The 24,384-nt window shown below is 37.0% G+C and overlaps 1 protein-coding gene across 1 annotated transcript; it reads right to left on the reverse strand.

The window, feature by feature from the left end:
* Positions 1-517: 517 nt before the first annotated feature.
* Positions 518-24,234, reverse strand: LOC140148237 (uncharacterized). The gene is made up of 5 exons (XM_072170108.1): positions 22,617-24,234; positions 21,843-22,070; positions 12,980-13,125; positions 9,314-9,422; positions 518-4,289 (listed from the first exon to the last, which is right to left on the reverse strand). The coding sequence occupies exons 1-5, from the start codon at positions 23,604-23,606 to the stop codon at positions 1,824-1,826; spliced, it is 3,939 nt and encodes a 1,312-aa protein (XP_072026209.1). The 5' UTR covers positions 23,607-24,234; the 3' UTR covers positions 518-1,823.
* Between the last annotated feature and the right edge of the window lie 150 nt (positions 24,235-24,384).

The following is a 24,384-nucleotide window of genomic DNA, read 5'->3' on the forward strand; positions in this document are numbered from 1 at the left end:
CTTCCAGTGCCTGTTTTTCCGATTTCTTAATTTAATATATCGTCCAATGATTGGTTGGCAAGTCCCTTTGATGAGCCTGAAACTCCTTTGTGAAGGCGATCAGTATAGGCGGATTCGTTTGTAGATTCTTTGGGCTGATTGGTTACTAACCAATGGTTAGATGAGATGTAACCAAATACAAATATTATACAAACACAAATCAGTATAGACGAATCCAATTTCACGCATTCCTGCTCCTCAATGACAGCCATTAGCCGCGACGGGTACCCAACTATCCCACCTAAAATGTGGGATGATGCGGCCTTGAAGGATATTATAAACTGCATTCTATCACCCGTGTAACACGTAGACAAAAGAATGATGACAGTTTACAGCACAAAAGAATCTAACGTCAAATTTTAAGCGGGTTTAATCCACCCAATTGGGTACTCACAACACCTGTTTGGTGCATACGGGTACCCAAATATGGCCGACCAAATCCTGACCATGACTTGGCTCGTTGGATTCCCGGGTTGGATTCGTCTATACGCTGAAATGTGCTTTTTTATTTAAACTCCACACTGCCCACACGTCTTCCATAGAGGGAATATGAGTTTTGAATAGAATAGACAATTGGGTAACTTCAATTTGAATACTCACTCCAGTTGTGGAAAATAAGTGTAAAGCCATAATACAAAGGGAATATGGGTATCAAATTGATTAAACCTGAACAATTACATTTTAAAAACATACTCCCCCTGAGGAAGGTATTTCCAAAATATTCCACAGGGGTAGTGTGATTTTAACTGGAATAGCCCAATGCTCGTGGAGGATACTGGACGAGTTTTTCACAATATTACATTGTAGGTCATGATGACGTTGCCCATCCCTAACTTACGTCAGTATAAGTATTTCTATTGCACTAGCATCACGCGCACACGCGAAGCGACGTATAAAACAGCAGATATGTACATAACGTAGAAAAGTAAAACCATAAAATGAATTGACGAAGTAGCGCACGCAACTAATTGTCAAGAGTTTTCAAGCTTCCAATCCACATAACGTCCACTTTTATTGCCAGCAATTATATCTATCGAGCGATTTTTGCGAAAGTTAACAAAAACGTCTTCAAATAATATTCATCTGTGTTTGTTCGAATTCACTTTTGATCCAAACACAAAAATTGCATTCCTACCCTGGAATTTTCTGATGGAACTCCATCTTTCAACAGCGAGAGTGAGACTGTGATCTGTATCATTAGATCGTGACCCTTTTGACCTTAGGCTTGATCAAATACTTGTCAAACAGACTTAACTTACCAGGAGTCTACGAGTCTGTGATCAAGTCTATAGTCAAAAAAGTCATTACCTAGTGGTACAGGTCAGTCTCACTTTCGCTGATGAAAGATGGCGTTCCATCTGAAAATTTCGGGGTAGGAATAACATTTTTGTGTTTGGATCAAAAGTAATAAACTTCAATCAACTACAAATAATTATGATAAATGACATGATACTGAGCTTGCAAAATATAACTTGGTAAATGCGATTTTGTACACCTTTTATAAAAACGTGATCAAGTGGAGAGCAAACTTTACATAGGCAACGTGAATAATTTATAAGGCGAAGTTGTAATTCGCTGCCGTTGTGCACGTTAGTAACCATTGGTTACTGGTTCAAGCCCGGGCTCATACACCTGTTCCGAATTTTGATATGCCATAGGCTTTGTGTTGTGATCCTTTCGATCAGTGGTTCGTAACAAAGAAAGCGTGAGCCAGTTGAGCAACGGTCATATTCTAACGTGCACTACGACAGCGAATGGAGTTACAATCAGGTGATATATACATTTTATAAGTTTGTTTCAATGATTCCAACATGACTGTTATCGGCATTTAAAGTCCTACGTCCAGTATGAGCCACCTGCGCCTGAGGCATCAGTCGGGAAGTATGTGTCGTCTCTTCTATAGTTCCAAACGTTGTTTCTTTATCACGACGCGTTGATACTTGCGTTTCAATACTCGGCGTTGGACTGCCTCGCGCTAGAGACTGATGTCCACGGGATACAGCCTCTGCCACAGACAAATGACCTGTTAATGCTTGATTGGATAATGTTCTCCTCTCCAGTCCTGATCGTTGAGAGACAGGCGGTTCAAAAGCAGACGACCTTGGAAGACTGGAAGTAGACCGCGCATTCATTCTGGTCGGATCAGTTCCGACAGAGGTTAAAGTTCGAGATGGTTGTCTAACCTTTTCGCCATTTCGTGGCGGCAATGCTGGAGGTAAATCAAGATCAGGCATGGTGTACAAATGTAAATCTTCCAGAGATGGATTAGACGAATCAGAAGCTTGGGCATCAAACCCTGGTGTCCAATTAGGGGGCAATGTATTCGATTGTGACGGTTGGCCATGGCCGAAGTTTGATTTGAATTTATGATCTTGACCTGAATGTTGGGCATTTGTTTCAGTTTGTTGAGCAGGTGCTCGACCAGTCGTTAAAATCTGCGCATGCGCTCTATGAATTGGGTTGGAAGCTTGAGCTTGCTGTACAGGTCTGCGTTCAATGGATGGCGATTCTTTCTTTTGCGTGCTAGTTACCATTTGCGCGAATACAGTAGGTTTAGCCCATGCCTTGTTCGCTAGTGATGGCTTCTGGTTGCTTTGGTGTGTACTGGCCGAAGTATCCATTCGGGCATTCGGGTTTGTTCTCGTGTCAGTTGTAAATGTTGGCGTTATTGAAGTAACTTTAGGCGATGACAAAATCGGTTTAGGGATAGGCTTCAACGATCCATTATTGACAGTTATTGGGTTTTTGGATTTGGAAATCGGCTTTTTGGTGTTCACTCTGTACTCTTTGGTTAGCTCTGTAGCAAATTGGACCGATTTTTGCGATTGTGATGCTTTCATGGTCGGATGGTCTGCTGCATGAAATACATTAGATGAATGCATACCGGGATGCATTGATGCTGGAGGCGTTTGGTGTGTCCTCGGTTGTTGCTGGACTGCTTGTCTTGTACCCTGTTGTATTGTTGGGTTTGTTTTCTGTTGGAAAACATGGTCCTCAACCCTGTGGACACGTTCATTGGTGGCGATACGTTTATTGGTGGCGATACGTTCATTGGTGGCGACACGTTCATTGGTGGCGACACGTTCATTGGTTGCGACACGTTCATTGGTGGCGACACGTTCATTGATTGCGACACGTTCATGAGTAGAGTGAGCTGAGGTCCGTGGAACATTAACACGTGGTTCTTCTTCGTACACCCTCCTCTGTTGAGGCGCTGCGTCACCGGATACAATGTCTAAATCATTCGAAGACAACGATTGCAAACTGCCGGACCCTTCAGGCATACCAAAATCTGAGGAGTCAAGGGCGTCCCCTGTGGTTAATGCTTCTGCATATGAGCGTCTGTGTTTACTGTAATCATGATAGTACAACTCCATTGTTGGTGAATGCCCGTGTTCAATCGAATGCGAGTACGAGTCCCCATAGGAATGAGGGATTGTGGATGAGTCAGAGCTAACCGACGCAGGCCTAGTCGTGACTGCCATTCCGCCGTGATCATCATAGCCTCGCTCTAAATGTGGTGATGGTTGTATGGTATCAGACATTACAGGCATGCTTACAACCCCTACGTACGATTGCGCTATAGCAGTATTAGGCTTCATGTCCATCCCATGTTGTACGCGTATTTGAGGCTTTGTAGGAATCGCCGACGAACCCGACGATGTAGCAGGTGTGGCAGTCCTTGCTGTCGGTGTCACAACTCCGACGTAAGATTGAGCTATAGCCGATTTGGGTTTAAAATCAAAACCAGCTTGCATTTTGATTTGAGACCCGGGCGCATTAGATACTGACGACACTGGCTGTCTAGCAGTGGCGTTGACAACACCTACATACGATTGGGCAACGTTTGATTTGGATCTCATGCCACCGCCGCCACCGCTTGTGGTCGATGAAGTCGGTATAGAGCTTTTAGATGGCGCTGTTTGTGGTGCTCTATTTTCGGAGGGATCATCCTCTCCTGGGAGCATAACAAATTGTGCCGGTCCTGACGATTCCGCCGTCGTTGTTGGACTGTGCGCTCTCATTGTTGGACTATGTGCCCTGGGTATTGCCGCCGCTGCTGATAGTGTTGCTGTTGGGAATGATGGCGTGCTTAATGTCACTGTTGCTGTCGTCAGCGTCGAGAATGATGGCGTGCTTGATACGGGAACAGGACTCAAGGCAGGGAAATTTAGAGATTGGTTGTTGGAGGTAGTCACTACGTGTAGAGCACCACTTTTAGAAGGCTTTGGGTAAGATGAAAGTAAATCCTGAGAAAAGAGAAAAAAGATTAGAATCAATAATTGTTAGATATTGACATAAAACTGATTTGATTTCCCCTCCAAAAAAATGCAGAGTCCTGATTTTAAAGTGGTGGGGTTTCTTGACGTGATATTTTTTTCTTTATTTATAACCAAAGTTTATAGAGTGGTGTACTGAAAATGTTCTGGTAGTTGTACTTTAAAATATTCTGGTGCTTGTTTTTTGAAACTATCAAACGAAATGGGATTGGCGCGATTATGATTACACCAAAAACCACATTTTCGGCTTTTTTTGTTTTTACAAATATTTGTAATCGACGTAAACCAAAAACATTATCATTTTTTTTAATATTTATAACCAAAGTTAGAGTGGTGTACTGAAAATGTTCTGGTGGTTGTACTTGAAAATATTCTGGTGCTTGTTTTTTGAAACTATCAAACGAAATGGGATTGGCGCGATTATGATTTCACCAAAAACCACATTTTCGGCTTTTTCGTTTTTACAAAAATCGACGCAAACCAAAAATATTATCAGACAATCAAATAAACAAACCTAACAAACAGTAACCATGGTAACATGACCTTTTAATGTCTGATACATTAAAATAATAATACAGGTGGGAGACATAAAAAAAGAACCATCACGGTATGGTAATGAATACAATGGGTTATTGTTTGAAAACACTTTCTCCGGAACCAATTTGATCCATTTCTAACACCCTAAAGGGTATAAATTTCTCAAATGTCAGACCCCGTTCCAAGAATGTTACATTTCTTGGCACCAAATATGATATACTTGTTAAAAGCTACGGGCCTAAGTTAATACTGCATGCGACAAAATGTTGGTGTGAAATCTGATCTTAAAACTGTAAATCTATAGGCCTAAATGTTATTGAATGACCTGCTAAACTTGCAGTGTATGCAGTAACTAAACTTGTATGCATTCCGCGCATGCACGGCGCATGCAATTTAAATAAAACAATTAGCCAATTGTGCGTGATGCCATTTAACACAGATTAATCATTGTTTTGCTTGTAATATAAAACGAGGAAACAGTGGTTAAAAGTAAATAGCTTGTAGCCTGCTTGAGACCACGGTTTACGTATAAAAAAAAGTTTGTGTTGTTTTTAGCAATACAATGCATGTAAATTCCTTACTTCCAGGGGGAAGTGGCTATACCATACACTCTTTCATGATGCAATATACCGTAAAATTCCGTCTACAAGAATATATACCTCTAAACGAGGGTTTGTTGGACGAAAGAGACGACAAAAACATTATTTGGAGTTTGAACAACTATATTGCTGATACGGGCACCTATACAAACACATGTTATTGTAAGACCAATCTATTGTCATGTTTTGGGGAGGCCTGATGGGGTACTTGGCCTTTCGTCTCTTTAGTAAAAAAAAACCCCTCGTTTATATATAGGCATGTATGCTTGTAGACGGAGTTCTACGGTAACACTAACACGGTTTCCCAAAGATAATACTTCTGCTTTCAACAGCAGATGTTAATAACTAGAAAATGCAGGGAGTTATTCTAACGTGTTTCATTGTTTAAGTTAAACAATGTGAGTCTGTGTGCAATAATTATCTGCGCCGGGGTCGAGAGGCTGGTATTTGTTTCATTGGCGGGCTCCCGGGCGTGAGATGTTGCCTCCTTCCACCCCGGCCCACTCGGTGTTATATTGCCCAAAGTGGCCCATTCACATGGCCCCGTTGCCACCATCCCTCTCTCCTTGCATGTCCCACCCCTTTATGCAAGTCAAATTTTGACGAATCTGGCAACATATTTTGACATCTTTTTACATCATTATTTCCGTAATATTCAAAGATGCCCAAAAACTTCCGAACTCCCTCCTTTTGACCTGCTAAAAAGTGCTTCAAACCCCTATTTTATTTAGGCTCGCCTGCATAAATTGTCTGATGTCCCCCAGTCCGAGTCTCCAATCTTATCTTCCCTTACCCAAAGCCACATAATTATTGCACTGTCCCTTAACTCTTACTCATTATTGGTGCGCAGGGGTGGACTGGAAGTAGTTTGCAAATATCTAATTTTGTCCGCAACTTGTAGGCCAGGATCGTCCATAATGCTAAAACATCTAAAGGCTGCAAGTCCAGCAGGGCTGAGGCCCGGGCTGAGGCTGGTGTGCAACTAATGAATTCCAATATTAGAAGAGCCCCCGAGACTCTAAATATAACATTGTGGTTCTGGACCAAAAGTTGCGGACGGAATCAGATGTTTGCGGTGTAGTTTCCAAAGCATCACATCACTCCAAATTAACCTTCTACATAACAGTCCATAATCCTTACGGTTTAAGGGCAAACCAGACATTACGCATAACAGACCAGAGGATGATTTAAGGAAGCCCCATCATGCACTGCAAACGTGTTATCACTAGAGTTTCAACTGCCACTTTACTTTTCAAATCCCATTGAATTCTGTGCAAAAGATGTTGTTTAAGAATTGTGCGTGTGTCATTATTACTTGGTCGATTTCAGAACAAAAGTGATGTATGCATAAAGAATAATTCACACCTTCTGTATATAGGTAACATAAAATGTGAAATCGACTAGCATTTTGAATGCGTTTTTATTGTAAATATATCAGTCCAAATTCAAATTTAACCACGCCCGTCAATGCAATGTGCGAGCAGTGGTGTCATGTTCACTCACACAGCTGTGCTAACCGCAAGTCAACACAGTGGCGTGGTGGGAAGTGCTTAAATCATCCTCTGATAACAGACAAACTGCGCGAAATCACTGGCTAATGATTGTGCGCAAATGCTACTAACGACGTCATTTGTGGGACTATCGTAAAGGATTATGGGCTATTGTTGTAGAAAGGCTGAATTTGCTTATATTACCAGGATTTGTCGACAATCCATCTCTGTTTATTAACGAAAACTTGTGTTCTGAAACACGCGCTCATAAGGGCCAGGAGGAACCTGATATTATTTTCAAGAATAAAGCCAATACATCTTCTTGATTAAGTTCACCAGGACTGTTTAGGTATTAAAATTATTGGTAAATTATTTTACTGATGAAGTCTTCCGATCAAAAGATGTAAGGTTTAAAACGTGACTTGTAATACAAAATTTACCAATAGTTTAAAAGGGCATTTCGTGATCCACAGCCTCATCCCCCACTTTTCTCAAAAAAAGTTCATATTTTTATACCACTGAAATCCTCTGGCTACATAATGTTTATGTACCAAACATTTCTTGTAGATTAATTCGTTTAGCAAAAATATCGTCAAATTTGAATTTCGTTCTGGTATACCAGAACGAAATTACAACAGTGGCCTATGGAGCAGTGTCATACACACAATCATGCATAACTCGCAAACGCAAAATCGGAATCAACTGAAATTTTGGGAATAAGTTTTTTTCATGGATGTCTACTGAAAAATGTCATAAAAAGAGGATGCTAGGATCACGAAATACTCCTTTAAAGTTATGTACGTAAATGAAGTAAATAAGTATAAGGCACTCACAAAATAATATTAATTTTCTTGTCAGTTTCTACAAAAAGCATAAAAATGCATGTCTCAGGGCTGTATATCCACTATATATATGATGGGCAATTTTGAAAATGAGGTGGTACGTCAATATGAATCAGTTGAGCTTGGTACACGAATTTACAGAAGATGTAAGCAATGAATTACATCTTCATCAATACAGATCTACAGTGGATGTAATGGTGCTGCCAAATTTTTCTGAAGGTATCAGTGAATGTCAAACACTGTCAAATGGATGAGTATAGCCATAACAAGACTCATTAGTTGGGAAAATTAAACGTTTTATCCTTAAATCCAAAATTTAGAAAAAAAATAGTCTACTTTCGTGTCAATGATGTCATCTTCACGTCGCGTCATCATAGAATCAATACAATCCATTGCAGACATGGACTGTGCGTGTTCTGCAGTAAATTGTCATTGGTAAATACTCTCAATCGATTAAATTTGGCCTTGATGAAAATGGTCAATTCGACACGTACTCTTCATTGACCATTCATTCTTACATAGATAGCATACGCTATGTAAAATATCGAGTTTAAAAAATAAAATTTAAAAATCTCACATGATCTACATTATTTTCTGAAACCATTCATATAGCAAATTAAGGCTTCATGGTCTTTCAATGAGAAAAACAATAGGGATTAATTAGCACAGATGGTAGGGTTAAACATACTAGTATTACCTTTGTATTTTTGAGAACGTAATCAAAATTTGATAGTTCACGGTCTATACAGCCCCATCACATGATAATTAATATAAACCTACGTCATATCACATTGAAGTTTCATTTATTTTATTTTAACCGAGTTGAACCCAAAATGTCATCGTTTAAAAACACATTAATATATGTATAAATAATTATATAAAAATCTCCTTTCAATACGCCTGCACTGTATAAACAATATATGAGGTAGTCAAACAAATATGACTCAAATCAAATTCTACTTTTTTATATATTTCTAACAATAAAGCAATTTTGTATAGATTGGTATCACTGAAAAACTCATGTTTGTAGCACAATTTGTAAGAAAGTTATTCTAAGTTTAGTCTTCACAAAAACAAGGACACTAGAATTTCTGCTTGATAACATAAAATATGTGCTAAACATTTACGTTTACTGGAATTTTTCGGCTAGAACTGTTCACAATATTCTGTAAAAAATTTGCTACGTAAATTTTCCGTAAATATTTATTTGTAGTTTTCTATAAGAAGTTTATGGAACTTTCGACAACTTTACGTCGAAAATAATTCCATAAAATTAGAGCACATTTTTACAGTGTATAATTTTTTGTAATTGTATCAAGATTTTCACTATATTTGGGGCCTTTATTTAAAAAATATTAATTATAAGTCTATATCAGTAGTCCATCAGTCCATATTAAATTTGACATAATAGTTTGTATTGTAATATCCTTTTGTGTCCCAACTGCAGTAATATTTTCCTATGTGTAGCAGCAGAGGTATAGAAATGGTTATGGTTATCGGGAATATTTTACCGCCTATATACTTACATCTACTTGGCTGGTATTAGCGGATGAAGCAAGACTCAATTGTTGTTTTAATGTCTCCATTTCTTGCCGCATCTGTTCATTTTGTTCTAGGCACTTCCGAAGACCTTCTCTGCTCAAATATAAGGGAAGACAAATAAAAATACAGGGTGAATTAAAAAAGGCAAACAGGACCAATCAAAAACCCAAGTTAAAACGCTTTCGTTTTTGAAATTACAATGTACATGTAGACAATAGTGTTATACTTTTAGTATTACTAACAAAATTCCGATGCTGCACAAAAAATTAAATTGGATATCGCATTTAAAAAAAAGGTTCATAAAAGGAGACGGTTTTGCGATTTACATCTTTTTTTCACATCTGAAATGTACACATTAATTCCCATTCATAATGAAGTTTCAAAACTTTCAGTTTTAAGGGATGGGTTTATATGTGTGTAAATGGAGGAGAAATGGGAGGATTTTGGCATGTTTGCTGTGATTGTTTGCCTAGCAATATTGATCACAAGTACACAATTGATGGTGCATATCAAGGACCAAACTCTATAGTTTTATATTTGAGCACGATCACTTCTGTAAGGTCATGGGAAATTATGTAAATCGGCTTTTATATTTGATGTTGCATATCGGCTCACGCACTTTATTTTTTGTACCCAGTATTTCACAAAGTCCCTGTACTCTGATGACCCTATGACTTTTTGCTGGTATGTTGAGCACTTTAAACAATTAATTATAGTACTTACCTCCTACTTTAGGAACATGCGTATGTCTTAATGTATGTCGACCATGTCAACAACCCAGTGTAGTTTTACATGGTTGGAAAAGTCTATTTCCTTTCGCTATTTTGCCAATCATAATTCATAAATTGTCCAACTTTTTTGACAAAAAAGAGTTTTACAACTATTCCGCCAGCAAGGAAACACAAATTTATGTGTATCCAGTGCGTCCTTTACGTTTAAATAGTTCAGTTTATTGTCAAGTTGTGCCTATATACGCCATATTTACGGAATTGATGATACGAGCTGATACGGAATTTTTGAACCCAAATTTCTTGAAATATACATTACCTTTTTAACTTCTCGCCACGAAATTGGATTCATAAGAAGGTCAAATACAAGCCTTCCATTATGGCTGGTATCATCATCTCGATTGGTGTCTTGTGTTAGTATTATTCCATATTTTGCTGGTAGAAGTTCAATGAAACCCTCCATAATTCACGACTACTGTCACTTGTGTTATAAACTCGATGTGTTTACTATATTGTCGCTCGGGTCCGCGACTAATCGCAGGGACCAGTCTATCATTAGCTATTCTATACACTTTTCAATAGCCTTATTGTGATGTGTGGGAGTTTTAAAAGCCGAGCCATGAACAAAATATAATGCGAGCACCCGGGGGCATCAACTTTAGAGGTGACGGTATGTGCCTGTCAATATATGCCCCTCTTTTGAAGCCTACTATACCCGATGACCAGGCACCTTCAGTTTTCAAAATATTATACCCAATGACCCTTTTTCATTTTGATTGTACATAATTGACCCTTTTTTATAAAAAAACCCCAACGTTTTGTACTGATATGCGTCTACTTCGCGACGCTTGTACAAAATGTAGGCACATATACCCATCAATTCTAAAGTTGAGTGCCCCGGGGCGAGCGCATACTGCGGGCCAATGAACAATGAGATAGTGGCTTTTCTGATATCACTTTGAGGAACTGTTGAAGTATAAACCAGCCAACGAGTAGGTGTGTCCAAATTGCACATCTTGAATTGAGACCAAGACATGCTGTTATTTCAATTGTTATATCGTTCCGGTTGGTTTATTACCTACCATTGCCTACGAGATGCAGTTCTAAGGTGACAGAGGGACAGGTCTGCAATTCGATTCCACAACCATTCATACCTTTCATCTGTTTTATTGTATTATCGTGCGAATTGCTCCGTGGTACCTTACGGGTACCTGAATTTTATTTGAATGAAGATGACTCTGTCATGCTCGACGTCATATTGCATAATTTCTATACAGTATATGCAATAAACCAACCAGAACAGTATAACAATTGAAATAATAGGCAGTTCTAAGATAGGTTAAGAAGAATATAACGTCATTCTGTATTATTATTCAAGGTTGTAACGTGTGTCTATGCTGTCATGTAGGCCTACCTGGCAACAGACACGCCCCCAGTACAAACAGATGAAATTTGTAGAAAAGCGTGATTATAACAAAAACATTAAAAATGATACTTTGAGGTATTGTTTTTTTAATTTTTGTATGGCAGATCATACATACACATGTGCTGAGGTCAAAAAGGTAAAAATTTTGTTTTTGACCCCTGACTCACCTGTCATTCCAAACAACCCCTTAAAAATGAAGACGGCAAATTCGTTAAACATCAGATTATTCATTCGAATAATATTCAACACACAAAGCTGTATTCATGGGGTTACTCATCTGAACAATACACGTAGATCTCTAATACATCTCTGATTTCTCAAAGCACTGGTTAAAATGCGTTGCTTAAAACGTTTCTTTTTTACCCAACATTGGTAAAATCTTACCCAACAATGGTTAAAGTTACTATACTTTAATATTCAGATATTTGATTAACAAAACAAGTGGTTAAAATTGAACCAACATTGGGTGAAATTATTTTGTACGAACAGCCTTATGCCTTTTACACCAATTTTCATCTTCAAAACTGTGTGTCCTAACTCAAATGTGTGTGAAAAAAATGTCTTCGTGAAGGTTTTTACACAAACGTAGTGCATGCGATTGACTTGATATGTAATTGTGTAAATTTCCAAAGGATCCGAACTTTATTTGCATGATAAGCCAGTATACTCCTCATTTAGAACCTGTCTCCCCGTTTGGCTATCGTTATATTCAAAATCGTATAATTTAGTATGATATTTATACTGTTTTGATCATGTTGATGGGCAAGATAAATTTTAATTGCAGTACATATTTGTACATAGAGCAAGTCACTTGTAAATGGCTCGTGGATTGTTCAATAAAAATTCCTTTAAAAAGGAACGGAGCAACCAACCCATGAACGTGGTATGTGACAGTGTGTCATGGGGAGGGGGTCATTTTTAAGGAGTATAATAATATATGAAACAAACATTGCAGTATTCTTATTTAAAGTGATTGTATTTTTGAAGTTGTGAAATAAATGTTTCTTGAATTGAAAAAAAAAATTGAAAAAAAAAATTAAATAATGGAAGACAGTAAAACAGTGATATTTATTACACATGTAAAATGTGTAGATTAAATAAAAAAATATCCACTCAATCAGAAATCAATGAGCCCAGTTAGAGAGTATTTGCAGCAATAGCAAATCCACATTTTAATATATCTATAATTCGTTTAACAGAGCTTGCATCTCCTCTCCTGAAGATGCTGAAGCTGTCCGAGAAGCTGCCTGTGTGATAAATCATCAAAATGTGGATTTGCTACAGTGTAAATCCAGGATATATTCAGGAGTCCAATGTTAATAAAGGGAATGACAAGTGTAAATATTATTTCCTAAAAACAAAATTCAGAGCCTTCGATAACGATAGCTCGAGTCCATATACAATAGTCATTTAAGCCCAACTTCTCAAACGTTGGTGAAATCCAGGCATATTTTCTGTAAAAGAAAACTGAGATATAGAGAGAAGAGTGCATTCACCTTGTGTGATAGAGTCGGAACCTTTCAAACTCCAGTACGGGGTAATCCTTCATCACTCCAGGCAAGTCTTGTACATTCAATATTTCCACTCGCACCGACAGAGATGGGTCCTCTTTGGTACAGTATTCACCATCTAAAGCTTTAGCCTGAAGAGAAAAACATAAAAAAAGCAACTATAGTCATTTTATTTATTTATAAATTTGCATAATGATGCTAATGAAGAAATTGTTTTTATTCAATTTGCTGACTTTCCAGGCTTTTTTTATAGAGAGCTATAGAGGGTCTTTGAAAAGTATTTTGTAGATAAACAGGGAGGAGTCGATCCTGATGGCCAGATACTGGCTGTAATGGTTCTTTGTTATACAGACTTAATGGGGTTCTTCGCCACAATCAGCGATTTTCTGTTTTCTGCTGTGCAGCATGTGGGTTTGGACATAGCGCACTATATTTAAAATCACTTTTTAAAAACTTTTTCATGCTTTAATCATGCGTTTTGAGCTGATAATTCCTTACAATAACTGATCCGCAATTTCTTACAATAAGATCAGCGTTTCTTACTTTGATAGCCATGCCTATAAAATGCCTATGAGAACATAATACCTCACCAATTTCGAGTTCATACAACTTCAGAGCTCTTAAGCAATTTTCATTAAAAAGAAATGCCTAGAAGTTTTTATATGGATAACACAACAAGACTTGTCGCTGTTACCTGTCATTTGGCCTCGTGAGAAAGGCTTACATTATTTTGAGAATATATAAAGCTTTGCATCATGTATATAATCCCTGGTACAATCTAGAACGAAGTATAATACTTTCCAGCAAACACAAAATTTTGTTTTAATGTTTTAAAATTGGTTATATTTTGGGTCTTGGTTTTGTTAAAAACGTTTTCATAACATTAAATGATAAAGGTCATGAAAAGGATATTTTAAAACGTTTGTATGAAAACACACTACAACAATATCTTTTTAATGTTTTCAAAATGTTACTGTAAAATATATTTTGCAAACATTTTTTGATATTTTGTCAACGCTTAAACAACATTTATATGATAGAACATTTGCAGTAGGCCTAAGTTATCAAAAAATGTTTTTGAATTATGAAAACGTTTTATACCCTATATATAACATTTGTATAACTCGTTTTATCAGTTTTCTGGCAGCCTTTTCTAACATTTTGCGAATAATGTCGAAAACGTTTTGTGTTAGCTGGGTTTATAATTTGCAAAAGGGGCATGAGGTACCTTTTTTTTTCAATTTAAAAGTTTAATTTCAAGCTCAAGTTTCTCCCAGCGCGCCAAAATTCAGGCACTTGAGCAAACGGACTTGGCATTTGCGTGTTTACCTCGACTTTATTCATGACATTGTGTTAGGTTACGACCTCAGCCTAGGAATGCAAATGATGGAATTAAATGCAGACATGCAGGTAATACCTGTGTGTATAATACCTGCATGCAAGGTGGAAAAGGTCACACTAATATACTGGGAAAGGTGCTGTTTTGTTCTTGAACATGGCCTAACAATTTGAATTTGAACATTAAATTCAAAACATCGATTTAGCCTAAACCGTTCGGTCCCAGGTTCGATACACGCAATACCGGAAATGAAAGTGGCTGTTAATGCAGAAATTCAGCAAAACAATCGATATAAACAAAAAAAAACCTGTTAATCGATTCAACCAAAAAACAAACAAACTAAAAAACAATATATTAAATTTGACTAAAATAACGCCAACCCATACATTTGTTATATTGAGAAATCTCGTGCACTTGAAATTTTGTACATAATATGCAACCACCCACACCCACTTCAGAATTAAATATTTCAGCTATAACAACCCTAAAACACAATTCTTAATTCAACAAAAACACGAATTCAATATTACGCCAACATGATGCTTCATCTCTATAGTTGTGCACTTGTTATTCAATTTTATTTTTCTCAAACAGCTAAATTTACCTCCAGCTTTCTGTCAGCATTATTCTTAATTCAACAAAAAACGAACAATTCAATTTGCAAATCAAATCGAGACTTCATTTAACGTCAACCTATGTTGGGCAAAATGCCGATATGCACTTGAAATTGCAGACCCACTTCAGAATTAAATTTCAGCTATGTGCGTTTTATTTGCAGTGCAATTGAATTCAGACAAGTTTGTCAGACGTAAAAACCGATGTCATTTTCATACTTCTTGTAATGTAGTGTTAGCTTTTTAATTGAAACCCTTCTTTTAAAAATCCAATGTATATTCAAAAACGGCACATATTTGAAAGTTATTATACTAAATTCTCTGGGTTGAAAGGATGAACAAATTTTAATCTTTCCCCGGAGCAGCAAGCGCACATATTATCGTTGAAAAAAAGTGCATCAGGCCGGATTCGAACCGGCGACCTTCGTAATACAAGCACGGCTGCACGTAAACTCGATCCACCAGTCCTTCAACTGCTTCGCACGGTCATCGGGTTGTGCTTGCAGGTAAAAACGAGAAAGTGCAATTTTATTCCGCCATTTTGAATTGTTTCTAGGTCGGAGCCGATGGACTCAGGCTAGGCTGCACGACCCTCTAGCCAACTGAGCCACAGTTCACTAGAGCGTCGTGCTAGTATTACGAAGGTCGCCGGTTCGAATCCCGCCTGATGCACCATTTTTTCAACGAAGCGCTGCGCTGGCTGCTCTGGGGAAAGATTAAAATTTGTCCACGGCACATATTTGTTATTCATACAAATGTATATTATGTTCTTTTTAATTTGACGAGTTATACATGTATCTCAAATCGAGAAATATGGATTAGTTTGTGCATACCGGCATTCTTAATTTTCGCCGATTTTAGGTCCTTTTCATGATCTAAAAATCCCAATATGGTATGAGCCTCCCCCGGTGACGTGACAGTGGTATACTACCACAATATACTGCCAAAGGAGCATGGTTCAGTCATGGTGCGGTAAGCGCTCTAGTTATTTTTTAAGCCCTTTTGGTTTTGTGATTTTTTTCCAAAATTTGGCATTTCCATCATTGATCATAATGCAAGTGCCTTCAATTTTTTTAGATTTTCTAGCAGACACTAATTTCCAATGTAACAATAGGCGTCAGCAGCCAATGGGTATTGTACTCTTCAGGATTATCAAGATTTAATATGAGAATTGAAAAGACATCAGATGATTTTATAGTACAGATGCGAAAAGCATTCCAGACAAACATTCAGTGAGAAAGAATTAGACTTTTGTTTGCAAGGCAACATAACATCCATGCACTTTAATTTCATATCATATAAATATTGTGAAAAAAATTATCTTTTTAAATGAAGATGGTATTTTTTTCCAAAACTGATATTTTCGCATGATCGGTGGCGGCGAAGTAAAATTTATAGTGGGGCTATCCTGCGTGTGTAGGAAAAGATATTGTGTCCAAGACAAAATAGACAGAAATCGTGCGCTTTAAAGCAAAAACAAGACAATTCGAAATGAAACCAACCAAGTCCAAATAATAAAAAAAAAATATTAAAACAATAACAAAAAAATTTGATATACAAAATTACATATATGTAGATTATATGTACTAAACATAATGATCTAATGCAAATTGCAATTATCATTTCAGAAAACAATCTCGTCCCTTTAAGGTACGTACATGGTCGAATCCAACCAAAAGTGTCCACGGGCCAAAAATAAAAGTCCGAAATAAAAATGTCTCCACAATGTTTTCCTTTTGCCCATTGATTGATGACATATTGGCCTTATAGGAACCAAAAGTGCCATTACTAATCTTGAAAAATAAATCCAGGACGTGTGATAGTAAATGTGATATCAAAACCCAATGTTACCTACGAATCCCGCTTTCACTACCGCAATACTAATCAACCTAAAACAAATGGAATATTCCCATTAACGCTTTTTTTTTGTTATTTAGACCACAGGGTGTCAGGAAAATGCTAGCTCAACCAGAAAATATTTGTTTTTTTTTTTATAACGCGATCAATATGATCTTAGTCAATTTATGCTAGTTTATTTTTGAAAATGAAGTTTAGGTCAGTTTCTGTATTTTATTTATCAAATGAGTATGAATCAATTTACACATTGTATAAGAACGAGTAGGATATATGTTTTCAAGAATATTAGGAATTATACGCATACACCTAACGCTCTATACAATGAAAAGGTGAAGAAACCCGGGTATTCGTAGGTAACATGAGCGATTTAACAATATCTATATTGAGTTTAGAGGTTTAAATTTTGCTATTATGGTAATGAATTAATAAAATGGTAGTTTTAGATCTCTTTCAGATGGTACGTCCAAATGAATAAATGCTATTACCTTAGATAAAAAATTTTTGATGCTTTTAGCAAGGTTTTGACCACTTCATTTTGATATACAAGTAGTTAATCAGCAATTTTACATAATAAATAATTGTTGAATGAATCCGTATATGGGTAATAATAGTGTCCTGGTGTACCGCTTAAAGTTTTTGACAATTAATTTCCATTGGTAGGGACACTTCATTACACATGTCATGTATTATGCTGTATTCGTAAGTAACATTTCAGTATTTGTAGGTAAGAATTAGACTTTTGGTGGATATCGCAATCAAAACTTCATTTTATAAAGCACTTTGAATGTATTATTTTCTTAACGTGCGTTTATTGATACTTTAGACCCTATCATGTATTAATAATGTCGGTTCACAGCGGTTGAAAGAGGATTGAAGTAAGAAACAAAGGCACTAAAGTGACTTTAATTCGCTTAATTGCACACAAATCGCTTAAAACCGTTATTGCAGACTTGTGAAATCCATCTTGGAGTCAGTTACGTCTTGTGGCCTTTCGTTTGAGGGCAACTACAATTAGCTTTATACCAGGGCCCATCACTGTGTTGTCTAGATCACGAGACAATGAGAACAGTCGTGTTTTCCATGGTATTCGTAGGTAACCTTAGCGAAAACGTCAAAGGTTACCTTCGAATAAATCAATTTGGACACAAATTACTCAGAAACCAGAAGGTCGGTAAACATTTCAAATGAAGCACACATGACAGTTGACAAATCCAAGTATTTATCCCTTCTAATCTTCTTTGAATCTGATTTTTCTTTCAAATGAGCAGACCGTCGTCTATTTCAGTACATATTTTTCAACAATTAAGCCGTATTCACTTTTGCATGGTGGGCATGTATGTGAATTCGCAACTTTCATTGACATATGATTTGATAGCAAACATACAGGCCTTCGTTATGTACCAATATGGGCATTGGCATGAATGGCGGTGTTTCACAATACTGTCATGATGTCAAATTGTATTCGTAGGTAACATTCGGTTACCGAAATTTACCTACGAATACTTGCTTTTATTGTTGACATCTCAGAAATATTTAAACGCAGGCTATTGAAACTTGGTAGAAATAAAGAGTGTATTACCCTGCACCTATTGCTTAACTATTGTTTACTATTCTCTCACTTTGTGGACATGACACAGCTTTTAACATGTATTCGGAGGTAATGCATATTTTTACCAAACCTACCTTTGTGCCATTTAGAATTTCTGGCAGCTAAACACAATAATAAAGATGTCCGAATGCAATGCATTTCAGTATTGGACATATCAAAGCTTGTATCAATTGCGCATTTATTAGTGATTTCCATTTTTAAAGATATATCTAGTGCTATGAAAAATTGTATTCGTAGGTAATGTAAAAAATACCACTCAAAAAATTATCACAAAAAATTCGTAATTATGTACAAATATGTGAAAAATTGAACAGGCAATCTTTGAATACACACCTTTCAGGAAATCAATTTAGATTCAATCCAATGACTTCTTTTCATAACTGATTTAGATGTTTTTAAAAAATGCTTTACGAAATATTTTGAAAAAATGGGTAAAAATAGCATGTTTTGGGGTCTCTGTGTCTAAGTTTTTCACAGAAGGGGGTCTTATTATATATGGCGCGAAGCGTATGATCAAGGCGATTAAACACAATACAAAAACGAATGCCAATTGATTAATACTTTTAAGTTATGGCCCTGAACATGCCGTGTACACTTTTCGTTGGATTCGACCACATGCACATGTATTAAGTGCATCGATTCGCTCGTGGCGATACTGTAAACCCCAAACAGAGGCCCTTTGATGAGGCTATATGGCAATTTTGAATGAATCATACAATAGCTATTTGTTTGATTTATTAAAATCATTTCACACAAAATATAATATGAAATCTACAATGCGAAAACATATCTTCGCCCCCGCACAATCACACCGTATAGCGAGTATTTATGAAAACATTTTTGTTTTCTGTCAGAATTTATATGAAACCATATTATAGCCTACCACCTGTTCCCCGACCTGTTCTCCTGCAAATAAAGTTCCAATTGTTGGAAATAAGCACAAATTGTTCATTTTGGTGTGCCAATAACTCATAAATACTTTGCTAATATCATACCACCGTTATGACTAATAATGGTTATGATTTGTGTGGCTAGGTGACCAAAGGGTACACCTACCCGGTAATTGGCTCCAATTGGTGTAAAATTATTGGGAAAATTCATACGGTAAATTACCAATTTACAAAAAATTGTTTCAACTATAGTTCAAACGTACAAATAATTGTCTATTATGCAATGAAAGTCCCACGGAAAGCCCTGGCCCTGTCTCTATTATTATTTTTTAAATTTAAATACTGGGCACTTTTAAATATAAGCTTAAAGAAACACCATACAATGACAATTAAGACCTTTTTAAATACTATTATGTTGGCCTTATTTGATCAATTATTAAAAAGAAAAGAAATAAAAACCGTCCGAAGAATGCAGAGTGTCAAAATTAAGAAAAAAACTCAAGGCCAAATGATTGTGGTAAGTAAATGGCGCATGTATTGTTAACATTTTGTTGCGAAAGAATGAGGAGAGGAACATGTTTTTTTAATATTTTCTCCAAAATGATTGTTGTTACATAAAATTCGTGCTTTAAACAGTATTTTGTTTTCTTGACATTTGTCAAAATTTACGGCAGTAATATTTTATAATGTATTTCTGAGGCTTGACATGTCCCTTAAAATCGACACTGTATACAACAAGCATGACAACGGCTCTCTGCATCTGCGTTGGCATTTCTTAACTTTACTACACTTTATAATAATTTGCACTGACTGAGCACCGTCTAATACCGGAGACATCGGAGAGAGTCCAATACAGAGGATTCGCACTCGTTACTTGAAGGGCGTCCACGATCCACGAATTGAACCAGTTCTACTACTAAATTGCACCTCATTTAATTGCAACATACACTAATGTCAAATTCCTAGCATGTGTGTGTTTATTTCATAAAAATGCACATGCCATTAAATTCCTAAATAATGTTTAGGATTTTTAAATGCTAAAAACGCAATTTAAACTTAGAAAAGTGTTTTTAAATGTCTAAACATTGTTTTTACAGATTACAGTGTAGATTACGCATGTATGCATGCGAGGCCTGTTCGTGCAATTATTCATTTGAATGTTGGAAACCCATTTCGTCTTGTTGTTGTATTTTTGTCTCATTTCAATATACATGTACCCTCCCAGAATTTGAGGTGTTTGGGCCCATGATACTATAATCTTTTGTATTGAAGATATACATTTGTTTCCGAAAGACCAACAAATATATATCAAAATGATGACAAGATTTCCACTTCAAAATGTAACATTTTATTAATAGCCAATGCCCATACCTAAATAATATTTTGTAGATTCATTTTATAAAGGACATTATACAATGTAAACATTGTTAATGATGGCATTTCAAAAGCCCAGTGTTGCATTTGAAAGAACATGAAGAAAGGTTTTTCAACAAACAACATAACTGATGCGTATAGCTATCATTTTCATACATCCTCTATGGTGAATATTAATTTGCAGATTGATGTGATAACCATAAATAATAACATCAATTCAATCAGGGAAGATGGGTTCAATCAATCCTCGCTTTAGGCCTTCTCGTCCTCTTGCTGGATTACATAGCTTGTTTCATGATATGAAATTTGATGTGTGACGTATGTACGATCTTCATGGTTATTACATTTAGCTTACATTATCTACTTAATTTCTCATTTGAGAAAACAGAAGATATTGTAATTTAAGATTGGCAGCGTTGAGACCTCAGACATATTAATGAAAAGCATCTGGAAGTTCAATTTTCACAATAATCGTATGCAGAGTTTCACGGATCGTTCTACCTATAAGATATGATACACTCTTGGAAAAAAATTGCAAGTAGAACCTCAAAGGGTTTCAATCTGTCCTGTACAAGCTGTATCAAAATGATTGGTACCCATCAGTGTTTGGTGTTTATTGACAAGCATGCTTCTTCCATATGCAACATTGAATCCTCTTGAAATGCATAGGATTTATAGTACTATGAACGTATATAACATTCATCTATAAAAAAAAGGTAGCCCCTATGTTATATTTTGATGTGGTAGTCTTGTCCATAATCACTGGAAGCCAGTGGGTACCAATCATTTTGATACACCCTGTAGTATAGAATAAGGGTGCAAAGGCCATGCAATCAGAACCTTTTTAGACATTAAAAACATTCTGTGAAGTCCGGAAACCCTAAGAACCCCAGCTGTCCTGTATGTAGAACAGCTTAGAACCCCTAGAATTTTTGTTAAAGAGTGTAGAGACCCAAATGGTACCCATGTATATCCTTCAGATGGTAGGCCTATACGGATCACGGTGCATGGTAGAGAAACATGAGCTTTCTTCAGAAGTCAAAATCTCCCTCTAAGTGGGGGATGATTGAAACTGTCGTTCTGAGCTGTTCTGATCACCCACCATTTAAAGAACAAGTACCTCAAAATGTTCAAACATATTAAAAACAGATTAAGTTTTACCCACCTTTGATATCGCAATAGGCATAGCTATCGAGTAACTTTTATCCGATAGATTAGCCGAGAAGTACGCCGTTGAGGATCCACCAACAGGACTGATCGTCTTCTTTCTATCGGCTCGAGATTGGACGAGGATCTCAGATTGAAGATATTTGGAACATCTCTCTTCCTTCTTGCCGGCAGATTTCAGCGCGAATTTGGACTTATCTTCAGCGTCCAGACGGAAGCACAAAACCTATAATAGTGAGATGAAAATAATTCAAAAAATCAAACCCGTGAGACAAAGAACGAGACAATAGCTTGCAGGTTTAGCTCCTTTGGCTAGCTGCATCAAAGTATGCTCATGGCAATGATCAGTTGAAAAAACGTAAGTTGATAAAAATGCATGGTTTGGTGCTACCACGACCTTGCTGGGAAAACTGCACCAAAGTCCAACTTGGTCTTCCACAGGAACGGTGAACATATATATACATGTACATCTATGTAACACCTTTTAAGGTGTTATATTATAGGTGTTAAAGCTCTTAAAATGAATTCAAATTCATTATAAGAGCTTTATAACGCCACACTCTCTACTCTTTTTGTTTCACTCCAAAGTGGAAAGGCTCTCTCTACTGTATTTATGATTTAAACGTACCCCAGCCAATATTCGTAACCTTCAGGCTAATTTAGTATAAACTAAAATAATTCTCAGTTTAACCATGGACTGTAGAAACAGTCCATGGTTTAACCAACCATTCAAAGTGGGTTTCTTCAAGCAAGATCTGTTAGTCAAACTCACCTGAGCTGTATTGTTGACAGAAAGCTTCCACTGATTTCCTCGTTGATCAGCAAACACCACATCTTCAAACACAAAATTATCAGTATGATAATAACCTCTAGTCGTCAATGGCAGCTCTACCTGAGCATAAGAAGTGATGGATAGAATCTCCACTCCAACAGGAACTGGTCCTCTTCTTAAAACATCCGTGGAGGTGAGAGGATCAAAGGCCTTGAACTTCCCGTATCCGTGATCATTCTTGAAGGAGAACTCGAACGTTTTGGAGTCACCAGGTGATAAATGACCCCCAATGAAAAATCTGTATCGGATTCTACATCCAAGATGTGGGTTACCAGTTTTAAGGTATCTGTGCAGATACATAGACACGTGGCCTTCTGCTTCTTCGCGATCTCCAAACGGATACACGGACAGATAGAATTCAAATCCTGCTAGCGAAAAGTTTGGAGTAAAATACGACTTGAATGGATTATCTGCCTGCTTCGGTTCTTCTAAGACCTGAGATATATCAACAGTTTGTTCAAAGATTGTTTTACCAGATTTGAGAGCTAATTCCACAATGATGCTACCATTTGGTTCGACCAGGAATCCTTTGGATACAGATAAAATATCGCTGAGTGGACCCAGCTCTCGCTTTCCCCATCCAAGTGACTTGGGAGGGTTGAATAAAACCTGTAATCCTTCTGATATGAGACTCTCTGCTGGATCTTGAATATTTCTGACGATGATGCGATAATCGGATCTGCATCGCAATCCAGCTGTATTGGTGCCTGTCCAATACAAGAACACCCCGAGATGAGGAGCACCATCTTTACCATCGAATCCTCCACATGTCAGATACCATTCATGACCTTGGTAGTAGAAGAGAGAAGAACGGGCAGGGTTCTTGAGAAAGTTTTCGACGTCTCCGATGGAAAGAAGAAAGGTAAAGAGCTGTGTGTCATCACTATCATTGAGAGCTAAGGCTCGATGCAATTCTACAGTATTCGCCATTTATGTTGGCACCTCTTCTTTTAGCCTATGGCACAAGTGATCGTGTTCTGGACTAATGTACAGATTAAAAACACTCAAGCAGTAACATTATCATGCATAATGAATATTTCAGTTAGAGGTACTCCATCTTAATCATGGCGTTGCATATTTTCAACTGCACACAAAACACATTTTGATGTAGCATGAACAGCACCAATGTACAAGCTAAAATTACCAAGTGAAATATTATGCCTTCGGTGCTATGGTTACGGCCCATGAACTTAACCCCATCTCAAATTGTTCCACGTGCCTTTCACGACAGGTATGTTTCCCATCTCAGTTGGTGTTGATGTTTTTTACCCCCAGGGTTTGTGGGGTTATTATAGCACCGGTGTGTCTCTTTAACTGTCAAACTGACAAAACTGTCGGGTGATATGTGTGAAATATTATCGCCGTATATATCCGCCGTGGTTAAGGATACAGGTATATGATTCCACGATGATGTAAACAAACCTGCCGAATTTGATGTCCCGGTTTTGATGTGCTGTATATTCCTCTTCCAAACATAAAATTTGGTAATTAAAGCATGCGTGTGCTGATACAAAATACCAACGTTTCAAATACTATGTGTATATGATGTAGTATTCTATTTTATAAATATGAGTCACCATTCGAAGATATATTTTATGCATCACTTCCATGTCTAAAATTAAACGCTAATTGCTATTCCAGTCATCACAATGAATAACACGGGCGTATTCATGTAACGGTGTATAATCAAGCCTCAACTTTCAAACGT

The sequence above is a fragment of the Amphiura filiformis genome, chromosome 3 (genome assembly GCF_039555335.1).
Source record: "Amphiura filiformis chromosome 3, Afil_fr2py, whole genome shotgun sequence".
In the NCBI taxonomy this organism is placed as follows: Eukaryota; Metazoa; Echinodermata; class Ophiuroidea; order Amphilepidida; family Amphiuridae; genus Amphiura; species Amphiura filiformis.